Source organism: Macrobrachium rosenbergii, chromosome 10 (assembly GCF_040412425.1).
Source record: "Macrobrachium rosenbergii isolate ZJJX-2024 chromosome 10, ASM4041242v1, whole genome shotgun sequence".
In the NCBI taxonomy this organism is placed as follows: Eukaryota; Metazoa; Arthropoda; class Malacostraca; order Decapoda; family Palaemonidae; genus Macrobrachium; species Macrobrachium rosenbergii.
Genome location: NC_089750.1, coordinates 50,019,406 through 50,031,907, shown reverse-complemented (window position 1 = coordinate 50,031,907; position 12,502 = coordinate 50,019,406). Strand labels below are relative to the sequence as shown.

At 37.6% G+C, this 12,502-nt stretch overlaps 1 protein-coding gene across 1 annotated transcript in view; it reads right to left on the bottom strand.

Moving 5' to 3' along the window:
• LOC136842623 (uncharacterized) overlaps window positions 1-12,190 on the bottom strand; it is a 48,489-nt gene extending 36,299 nt beyond the window's left edge. Inside the window, exon 1 of the mRNA XM_067110240.1 lies at window positions 11,726-12,190. Within this exon, the coding sequence (XP_066966341.1) occupies window positions 11,726-11,806 (81 nt within the window). The 5' untranslated portion in view covers window positions 11,807-12,190. The remainder of the gene's footprint in view (window positions 1-11,725) is intronic.
• Window positions 12,191-12,502: the final 312 nt, after the last annotated feature.

Sequence of the window (12,502 nt, the reverse complement as noted above, 5' to 3'; positions counted from 1 at the left end):
AGTGGTGAGATGTTTATTGACAATACCCGATTCCAAATCTCTACCCCAAGAGTAAGAGGAGAGAGAGAGAGAGAGAGAGAGAGAGAGAGAGAGAGAGAGAGAGAGAGAGAGAGAGGGGGAGGTGGGGCGGTTTCATGTGGATGAAATGTAAGAGTATGTAATCGCAAAACTTAGGCATGTTGGGTAATAACGGGCTTACAAAACCAGCGTCAGGTCATGTAAGTTTATTTCGACTTCAGGGTATCCCTTTACTTGTGGCAGAACTGAGCCACTGTTTGCTCAGTTACTGTAAAATTTAGAAAATATGCTTCACGAATACGTAAGAACTTCTTACTTGAAGGAAGTCTTGTTTCGAAATTACGTGAGCTTATTTATATTACCAGATTTTTACAGCCTTTATACAATCGTCCTTCTGTAAAACTTTTAGGAAATCATCTTCCTAATTAGGGTGTGTGTGTGTGTGTGTGATATGGTATGTCATTGATTCCTCGCAACTGCAAAAAAAATCTTTTTTTCAGACCACCCTCCTTCCATGTCGGGACAAGAACCGATTATGCCACATAAATTATTTTTGCCCTTATGTGCGGGTTTCGTGTGCGCCCGCTAACCGCCACTTTGCTATGCTAACATATTCTCTGGTTTCTGCGATGTTTCGTTACATCACCCAGGAGCATTTTGCTTTTGTTTCTTCTCTTGTTTTCTTTCATGCCTCCGTCACTGCTTCGTTCGAGGAATGCGAATAAAAACAGATCCCTAGCGCCTAATATGATAGCCAAGATATCCGCGCCTAATAAGGCAGCACAGTGCATCTCTGACTAACGAGATAGTAGAAGATATCCCCGAGTGATGTGTTAGCAAAGGATATAACGATGATAGCTGGTATACCCTCGCCTGATATGATGGCTAGTATATCTACTGCATTTGTAAAAGCAGAGGTTATTCACGCTTCAGCAACTCACGTCTAACATGTTAGTGTATCCAGGCTTGATATTTCAGCTAAGATATCCACGCCTTATACGATAGCGAGGATATATTATTCTCCACCCATTCAACCTTTGTAGTGCAACCTGTTAGTTACCATGAGGATGCGCTTGACGCCGGAGGGCGTCGGGGAGTGGCGTTTCTTTGGCCATCAATCAACGAGAAACATGACTCGCCCTATACAGTGTTCAGTGTTTCGTAATTACATCACCGAAAGGACCCTAAAAGGGCTTCTGTCTCCTGTTCCCGGATTTTAATTGCCGGCGACCATCAAGTCGACATTAAAGGAAAACCAGTTCTCTTGATGCATTCGAGAACAGCCGGCCATAGTGCACGTCAGAAATGAGAGAAAGATAAAAAAGAGAAAAGGAACAGGTTTCGGGGCTGCTATACAGATGATGCACCTTACCTCTTTTTTTGTTTTTATTCCTCTCTCTCTCTCTCTCTCTCTCTCTCTCTCTCTCTCTCTCTCTCTCTCTCTCTCTCTCTCTCGTCCTTTCATAATAATTCGAGGTACGTTATGTGAGTAAAACGAGCCGTATATTTTCCGTTTGCAGTTAGATTATGGCCTTAATGCAGTAACGTGTATATGTATATTCTATATATATATATATATATATATATATATATATATATATATATATATATATATATATATACACACACACACACACACACACACTTACTGTATATGTACTGTGTATCAGAGAATAATGGTTCAGAACAGACTTCCTTAGCTAGAATAACTTTGTTTTCTTACGGTTCACGGAGTCAGATGTAATGCAAAGGACCACTCCCCGAGTTCCTACGGTGATAACATGAATTAATGAATATTTATCGAGTTAAAGAAAAGGTCGTCATCTCTCTCTCTCTCTCTCTCTCTCTCTCTCTCTCTCTCTCTCTCTCTCTGTGTGTGTGTGTGTGTGTATATATATATATATATATATATATATATATATATATATATATATATATATATATATATATATATACACACACACGCTCTAAATATATATATAAACTTTTCTCGAAGTGGATGCATTCGAAAAAGTTATTATGAACCAACGTGAGGAATCATTAAGAGTAAGTTATTTATGTGTTTCATCAAGATACTGCAAGCTGTAACTAGATTTAAAATACGACAGACAGACAGACAGGGAAGATGCATGGTTCGTGTCGTCTAATGATGATTCTGCAGCGTAAATCCCAGAGTGGTAAAACCGGCCATTCAAGCTAGTGACTGAAAATGAGGTCGAATAAGTCTAAAAGATTCTAGTTAGTTCAGAAACCACTAGGTGAAGTAACACTAAACCGAATTAATGCCACTTACAGTGTAATGATCTAGGTTTTTTTTTTTTTTTTTTTACAAAATTGAGCCTTCAAGCATTGGCATGATGTTAATTATAGTTATATGTGGAGCAGTGTGACAGACATCCGGTGAAACTGGTCTTTTTGAGAAATTGAAAGATGTTGCAATTTCTTTACTGTCGTTATTGCTGTTGTTATGTTGTTCAACTAGACTCCTGATTCGAAAAATGTAACTCTCACGTATACGGAAAAATCTAATTAACCTAGAAAGGTCGCCTATCAACATTTAAAACATTTTGATTCTCTTTTAAACCGCCTTTTGTAAAGATTTCTGCAATTTTAGAGAAATTTAGAAAGCTGCGCTATCAAAACTTAAAGCATTCTAATTATACACTAAAGCTGCGTCTTTTCAAGATTCCAGATAACAAAAAATGTAAGATGTGTTGGGTTTTCATTATCTCATTTTAAAGACAAGCTGAATGTGTTAGTATGTATTTTTGATTAAAGATCTAAGAAATACGGTACGCAGTTTCATTTGACTTCAGTAATATCCTAAGTAAACGGTTGCAAATACAAAAACCAGCTTTAAAATAATGTAACATTATCGCACATGTGGCAACACAAATGATACTAACAAAACATACTATGTTTACCCAAACAGACTAGACTTTCATTTCATAAACAATCACAAGTGTAGCTAAGGTCATTGTCCTTGGGTTATGAGGTATGCTAGTGTATGGAAAATCTCGATTTTTCCTAGGCAACAAGCCTTTTCAACGAAAATATAACTACAATATTATTACATATTGCGAACTTATCTTTGTGATAGAACATAGAATTTAGGCCAAACGCCAAGCTCTTGGACCTATACAGTCATTCAGCGCCGAAACGGAAATTGACAGTTGCACTGTGAAACAGTTGTTAGGAGAAAGTGGAAAGTAAGGTGGAAGAAAGTATATGAATGAAGATACAGTGAAAGGAATGAAAGGGGTTGCAGATGGGGACCAAAGGGACGCTGCAAAGAACCTCAAGTAATGCCTACAGTGCACCGCATGAGGTGCACTGACGGCACTACACTCCTACGGGGCTTATCTTTGTGTGTAGCGTATCTTCGTGCTGCATTTGTATGGTCCAAAGCTAAATTAATGGCTGTTATTATAATTAGAAGTAGTAGTAGTACTGTAGATCTACGAAACATACACGCTGATAAACTACCCGCATCCGAAATACTCTGCCGTTCTTGGCTATTCCAGTCACGTTCATCATCGGGAAGTAGTGACGTCGTTTACGACAAGGATAGATAGATAGGCACACTGTATACACAAAGACAACGGCTTCTGCATAAGAACTCTGCGAGAAGAGAGCTTCTTCACTTTTCACAAATAGCTTGTCAAGGCTTAATCTCATTTTCAGTTCCCAAATACGTACAATATATATAGTTAAATGGGCACGCACACAAATGTATGTGTATATATATGTGTGTATGTGTATGTATGTATGTATATATTTCAGAAAGAGAGAAATAGATGAATACAATACAAGCCTTAGGACCTTGGCACCCGTCCATTAGGGAAATGAGCGAAAGGGAAACGATAATGGCCGGGGAGAAGGGAGATCGTTGCCGTACATAAATGAGAGAGAGAGAGAGAGAGAGAGAGAGAGAGAGAGAGAGAGAGAGAGAGAGAGAGAGAGAGAAGTTGGCGATTGATTGTGAAAAACGGAGAGGCTTCAAACGAAAGGTCATTAGGTTACTTTTAATGTTGTTCTCCCTTCAAAAGTCTCGGGATTTATTTTGGGGATTCATTGGCGAGGCTTCATTTGCCTAAATCTGGTGGCTTCAGCTGTACTGAATACTCATTTACGTTTTGCTGAAAGTGTAAGTGAAAGATTTATAGTCAAGCTGAGGAGTTGCTAATTTTTACCCTTTTGAGGTTGCACATGTCAGGCCTCCTCCTTTTTATGTATATATATATATATATATATATATATATATATATATATATATATATATATATATATATATATATATATATATATATATATATATATATATATATATATATATATATATATATATATATATATATATATATATATATATATATATATATATATATATATATATGATAGAGAGAGAGAGAGAGAGAGAGAGAGAGAGAGAGAGAGAGAGAGAGAGAGAGAGAGAGAGAGAGAATTCTTAGCAACCAAGGTGCTAAAGGGTCTCTAGTAAAATTGTACCATATCATGGTGCATCGTCACGCTCCCAATATTTCAGAAGCAAGAACTTTATAAGTTATATTGTATGTGCATAAATGCAACAAAATTCTTAGGTGTGGAATTTTGTACGTGATGAGAACACAAAACAAAATTTGTTACATTTTAATGGAGATTATGATAAGTCTCTCTCTCTCTCTCTCTCTCTCTCTCTCTCTCTATATATATATATATATATCTATATATATATATATATATGATATATATATATATATATATATATATATATATATATATATATATATATATATATATATATATATATATATATATATATATATATATATATGTATAAAATGTTGTGTTTTTGGGAGGCGTGTACATTTAAATAAAAATCATATAATCGTAGTGTGCGTGTTTGGAAAGAGATTTAGTACAGTCTCAACGTAGGTGTTGCTATGTACTATATATGGTTAGCTTGCCTCCTCAGTATTTTCATACACACCACCTGACTCACCATCCTAAGTTCGGTCAGCTTATCTTCGCGTGGGGGCTATAATACATTCTAATCAGATTCGTCACCTGATGGAAACAGGTTATCATCTGTGATTTTATTGTTTAGACTTTAGAATAACTGAGATGGCCTATTTTAAATGAAATGTTCTGTTTGGAAAATTTTCATCTTGCCATCATGGAAATTTTTCATCTTGCCATCATTTGCAAGTTTTGTACATTGCATTGATTAAAAACTGTTTTCCTTAACAGAGTAGCCTACGCGTTATTAGAAAGATTCATTATATCAAAGAAAATTTGACAAGGTAACTTCCATTCTGTGGCTGAAAATGGCAGCACCTCTTCCGATCAAAACACCCAACGGTGGAAATTCCTGTGTACTAGCGTACTAGTCCTGATGTTTATCATTCTTAGTCACACATCCCTGCGAATGTGTACTTGGCGACTTTTGGCATCCGTCCCATTTCTCTCCTCCACCTGACTGAGGTAAGTTAGTCAAGGCCACACACGCTAATGCCTCGGTTACCTACTGCTGACTTTTGAGAAGCGAGATTGCAGGCCTCTATACATAGGAATTCTTGTTTGTTGGGCTTGTGGGCAGATTCTAAACACGGGTTCTTGGCTTAACATACTGTCAGACTCTTAGTTGTAGTTCTAATCAGTCGAATGTTGCTTTATTTCACTTTTGCTTCATAGGATTAAAGACTGCAACCAGGGAGACTTCGATGCACTTTCGGTTTCTTCCCCCCCCCCCTCCCCTCCCCTCTTGAGGAAAGAGTGCGACAGTGCACCCCGGATGCAGGTGACTGATGGCATGCAAAGTAATACTGTGAGCAGCCTCCCTCATGTTCTGGTTATCATGTCATAGCGTAGGCTAAGTGACATCGGAATTCGTGAGGTCTTTGCTGTTACAATGGATCGCTCGTGAGTCCGATTGCACGCACGCACACACTCACGCAGGTGAGGTCGCAGTCCTCTTAACCCTTAACTTTGGAGATTTGGGTGGTGGGAAGCAGGGATTGGATGGAGGAGGGGGAAGGGTGATATAGGGGTTTGGAGTTGGGGTGGGGGTGTGGGGAAGAAAGTCAGTCTACTCTTGGCATTTCCTTGCTCCGTTAGACTCGCTCGTTCCTTTCTAACGCCTACTTTCCGTTTTTGTGCATTTATTCACATCTGCCCAGACTCCTATATTTAAACTTTGCTGGCATTCATCGTCGTCTATTGCTTGTCTAGGGTGGATGTTCTCTGGCCTCATGTTTGCTTTGGCAATCTGCAAATTAGTCAAAGTTGACAGTTTGTGATTATGAGAGCGTATGCAACGGCAGTGATCTGGGCCTTAACAATTGTACAGACCTCTGTGCCCTATAACACAGTGCTACTGTGTATGTATGTATGTATGTATGTATGTATGTATGTATGTTGTACAAGGGCTCATTCCCATATACACGTACATTTGTGTGGCTATGTGATACACCAGTCGTACTTCTGCAACTTTTACCCATAAAAAATTTGCGGTTGCAAACTACTCAAGAAGCCATCTCGTTCTCCAGTTACGACCAGACTTTGGTCTCCTGATGATTACAGTCTTCCTCTTTTGGGTTTAACATTGCTAAGAAGAATTTGCCATTGACTTTTCTTGAAATTAACTTTTCGTTAATTTAAATTTATTTGTACTTCTCCGACAAAATGTAAATATATCAAGCGTGATTTATAGGTTGGTTGAAAAGGCTGGTTTTCTTCACAAGATCTAATCTTGTAGTTTTTGCTTAATTTTTCCATCTTTGTGACTCAACCTGACTTGTATACCATAGTATGTGAACATTAATACCTGGTATGGGAGTATTTATGAGACTGGTATCTCTAGCTCCTGGTTTACAGTAGGAGAGAAGGAATTTTTCCACCCATTATTATCGGCAAATATTTGTCTTTTGCGTCTGTACCGTAAAATTTATGACGAAAGGGTTGTAACATCAAAGCTATAAACCTAACGAACAATCGAACTTGTTTTTTATAATTTTCTGATCAGTGTTCGCCTCTTTCTTACTTCTCCCATTTTTACCTTAGAATTTCGGATAATTTTCTCTAGCGTGCTGCTACTACTAACTAAGGTAGGTATCTTCTTTAAATGAAAAAAACGACTGGATGTTGGATTACCGAACCTTTGATAAAACATTTTGCTTGTGGTAGATATTCATTAAAGCTACATTTGTATAAGACGGATTTTATTCATGTTGAGAAAGATCTCAGCTTTCAAAGGCGAAGTATTTTCACAGCTTAATAGAATAGATTTTCATAATAATAAAATCGTTTATGTTTTTAACTAGATTTTATATCCATAAAGTGACTAGGATATTTACGACGAATTTATTTCAATTGTATGTCATTTCTGTGCTTTTAATCGTTAATTTTTTCAGTATCATTCTCTCTCTCTCTCTCTCTCTCTCTCTCTCTCTCTCTCTCTCTCTCTCTCTCTCTCTCTCTCAGCATACTTGAATACAAATTCTTCAGCCATGTGTTGACCACTTGAAAAGCCTGGAGCGAACACCTGGGGTTCCATAAACCCCAGGGTGAGAATCCCTGGCATAGGGCAAAGAGAACTAAATGTTCCTTAATGAGCGTTCAGGTAGAGCGGCAACCTCGTCATTGAAAATCCATTTATAGAAAACGAGATTCACGCTTAGAAAACGAAGCACCTGCTGTGTTTACAGTACATTTCTGAAAATAAACACCAGGAGACCTACTTTACAGGCATTAGCTTCACACACATACAACAAACAAGCGTAAACAAGGGTAAATGAATACAACCCCATCTGGCGTTCGTTTCCGAGAGGAAAGAATAAGGCCATAAACACGGATTTATGACTCTGACCTTATCAGGGAGAGTCGGGACCTCTCAAATTTATACAAGGATCGTCAGGAGAAGAGGTCATGTTTATGGCTAAGCAGCTGCGACTACGAATTACCGTACGCTAAATCATTCCAGTCACACTGTGGCATGACTAAACTGGTTATGCTTATGCACCTTTTATTCATTTCTAGTACAAAAAAAAAAAAAATCAGAACTCTTTCTTGATACTCTGAAAATACAAATTTATATTGGCTAGGCGTAAACTATAGAGATCATTATTGCATCGTCGCTACAAATGTTTAAAACGAGAAAACTATATAGGTCACTATCTCTCGCCTGTGCTTTTCAATTCACGGGGCGGGGAGGGTTGTTGGGATGTTCGCTTACTAAATTCGAAGTGATCATTTCCAAAGGGTCGGGACATCAATTTCTTAACACCGAGAAGGGTCATTGCACAGTATGATTATACTTCCAGCAAAAAACATACTAATTCTAAGATTTTTTTGTATTTGATGATAGAACTTCATCTTCAAGCAGGTAGAACACACACACATTATATATATACATATATATATATATATATATATATATATATATATATATATATATATATATATATATATATATATATATATATATATATATATATATATATAGTATCTATCTATCTTTGTAATTAAGAATGACTCAACTGAAAATGTTGAATGAATTAGTTTCTCATATCTTATGACCCTATTCTTACCACGAACGCATTAATTATGAATTTTGCTGATATAGTTGTCCTCTCTCTCTCTCTCTCTCTCTCTCTCTCTCTCTCTCTCTCTCTCTCTCTCTCTCTCTCTCTCTCTCTCTCTCTCCTGAATCAGTATTATGTAAAGCTGATACAACAAAGCTCTTTTAATGCATATAGGATATAAGAATCCTCAGCATGCACACACACATATGTACTGTATATATATATATATATATATATATATATATATATATATATATATATATATATATATATATATATATATATATATATATATATATATATGCTGCCTCCCCACTACGTCATGACCTTTACAGGAATACAGGTTATTAAGTAAATATACATATATACAGCATATATACATATATATATATATACATACTGTATATATATATTATAGATACTGTGTATACATATATATATGTTATATACTTTACTAAATAACCCGTAACCATGTAAAGGTCATGGCGTCGCGGCGGGGCAAGAGTGAGTGGTTCAAATGAACTCAGACGTGGAGTGCAGGGGGTCTAATGAGCAAGCGTAACGAAAAGATTGAGTCATATATCAGAAGGACATTTTCCCCAGGAAATTTCTTGTCCCCTTTCACACAATAAGTGTCTTGTTTTGTTACTCGTGAGACGGGAGGTTAATTGTAACCACCCAAAGCATTCAAGTCCTCTCTCTTTTCCTCTATTAACGAAACACATGGAGTGGAAAGTTGTCGAAGGAATTTAAGCTAATTCAACTCGGTAGAGATAAACAAATTCGTGTTACGCAGAAGGAATACACATATAGTTATTCAAAATAATGCATGAGTGGTCAGTGCGACGGACTCAAGGCAATCATCATGTTTGTGAAGGCAAGAGAAAGCAAGGAGTGAATATCCACCAGAAATTTAGAAATGGAAATTGTATCATTTGCATGATACAGCTGATGTCTCCTGTATCTGTATAGCATTTGCATAGAACATAATTATGTTTATAAAACAGTTATTGTTTATGAATAAGTCGCTCTTCCTAATTGCGGATAGCTTTTGCAAAAAACAATACATATGGTACTGACAGTATTGCCTTTTAACTGCTGAACCCCCGGCTTTATATATGTATATATATGTGTGTGCATGTATGTGTATGTGTATATATATATGATTTCATAACTACACCAACGAAGATGATAAAATCTGTTAAGGAAAAATGAACAATCATGACAGAACTCAAACCTTTCGTAAGTCACACCTGTAACTTAGTCATAATCAACTGAGTAAAAGAAAAATAGCGGTTTAAACGTTTGATTTCGAACATACGATGAATAAAAAAAAGTGGTGACATTAATTTCCAATTGAGAAGGAAAACAGGTCTTGTTTTTGCTTATGTCCAGGTGTGAACAGCTGTCGGTCAAGGTGTCACTCATGAATGGCTAAAACTGAGCCTAATTGGGCACGACAGCGCTAGGTGTGAGGTTTGTGGATACGCACATGTTTTTCTAAATGTGTGCCTAATTGTAATTATTTGACACATACAAACAACCACACATATTCTTTACACACACACAAAAACATATATATATATATATATATATATATATATATATATATATATATATATATATATATATATATATATATAAAATATATATATAAAATGTATATATTGATCCAAATGTTAGGTTAACTATTATTATTATGAGCTCAAAGACGCGGAGTCTCACATTAAACTTTGTTGCTTTACAGAGCTAACATTCCACAGCTGAGATTAAAGGCCTCCCAAAATCACTGTTGGGCCAAAAGCGGCGGTGCCCTAGGTGAGACCTGCGAATGTTGCGTAATATTTTTCGTGCCTAAGCCTCTGAAAGGTCTTGTGACCAGTCGCCCCTCTCTATCTCTGCTGGTAGTGATGCCTCGGCTATTCACGCCATCATTTTCATCCGACATGAATCCAAGTTAGTGTTGCCTTGGGACATTTTACTTGAAAGACCGCCTCCCATCCACCCAACCCTCCCCTCTCTCTCTCTCTCTCTCTCTCTCTCTCTCTCTCTCTCTCTCTATTACACCATTTCATCGTTTCTATTGCATGTCTCGTTGAACGTTATTCGGAGAAATCATGTTTTTATATTCCAAGGTCACTGGCTAAGGATCATTGTGGCACGTCTAGTTAAAGTTGAAATAGCGTCCTTATCCGCTTGAAAAAGATGGCTCTCCTTGCAGCACACAAAAGTACTTTCGTTTGTCATCGGACACTTGTTAGTCAAAGTTTGTGAGCTTGCATTAACACTTTTAGCATACTTCTTGTTCTTTTCATTCATTTTTATTTCAGACAGGCCAGGATGATGAATAGGTGTAGCTACGTGCCTCCTTGGCGCATTAACAAAAGCTGATTTAATCTTGCGTTCGTGACAAAGCCGAGAAAAGTGTTTCAGAATGTCACTTGTGAGTCTCAGATCCTATAATTCACTCTAATATATGACCAGACACCTGTGGGTCCTTTGTGTCCTGCTACAAGATGTCCCGACAGAGAAGTAAAGGATAAGCGCCCTTCTAGGTTGATGCCCTTCAAGGGTAAATTGGTACTTAAAGAAATATTCAACAACGATGATCAAGCCAAAAGTAATCAGCTATATTTAACTAATTTTATTAAGTTTTATAATTGCTTCAATACGGTTTCGATCAACTGACAGTTGTTCATTCGTTATGAATTTTAGGGCATGACTGTAGAGTTTTATGTAATCTTGCATCGAATTTCAAAAGAATTATGTGGTTGAATATAAGCATACAGGTGTGATATTCAAGACGTGAACCTCTTATTCAAATACTTCCTAATGGTTCACGCGCGCGCGCGCACACACACACACACACACACACATTATATATATATATATATATATATATATATATATATATATATATATATATATATATATATGTATGTATGTATGTATATATTATATACATACATACTGTACATACATAAATACATACATACGCGCTTGCTTGCTTGCTTGCTTGCTTATCCAGATGGGTCTTTAAGAAGCTAGTTAAATGAATTCAGATATTTTAACTGCCTTTTAGTCGCTGCTCTTGCAAAGACTTAGTTGCCGCCGAAAACACTCACCAGGAAAGAGATGACCCCGATGGCGAGGGAGCCCGCTCGCAGGTCCAGGCAACAGCAGCAGCACTTCTTCAGTATACTCATGGTGATGATGAAACCGACACTCTGGGAGTCAGGGCACTTGGATTGCAATAATCGAACGTGTAATATGGTATTTAAAAATCCTCTGGCACTCGCTTTCCCTTTAAATTTTTTTTCCGAGTATTTCCCTTCACATTAACGGACGCGACTCGACGGTTCAAGTGAAGTTCTCAACCATCAGCGGAGAACTGCGCAGAGAAACTCTCTCGCTCTCGGGAGAGGTGTTGCGGGATGGATACTACCTCCTCCGACCAACACTTTCGGGGGTTTGGTGACGCACGAACACACGAACGCGAAAGACCGTTCCTCGCCTCTCCCAGGGTTCCCTACCACTGGCGGACTCTCGATACCGGGCTGGTTACGACTGGCAACCTGTGAGTGTGACTCTTGGTCAAACCCCTTCTACCCACATGGGTTGATGTGCCACGTATTGCCAGATCTTTGCCTTTCACATCTGTCATTTCGTTATTTCACCTTTTGGAAATCCCCTTATTGTATTTAGCTCTTGAGCAATTTCCGTTTATATGGCTCAAAAGCGAAAAACCATTTATCTCGGTGCCCTATGCTTTATCATGTCGCAAAGTAGATATTTTTAATGCTCGCATCTTGCAACCCATCACTTGACAGGTAAGATGTGCAATATTAGTTCGTGGCTGAAAGACGCATGGGTGCATCGGTAGTAATCCATGTGTCTTTCAG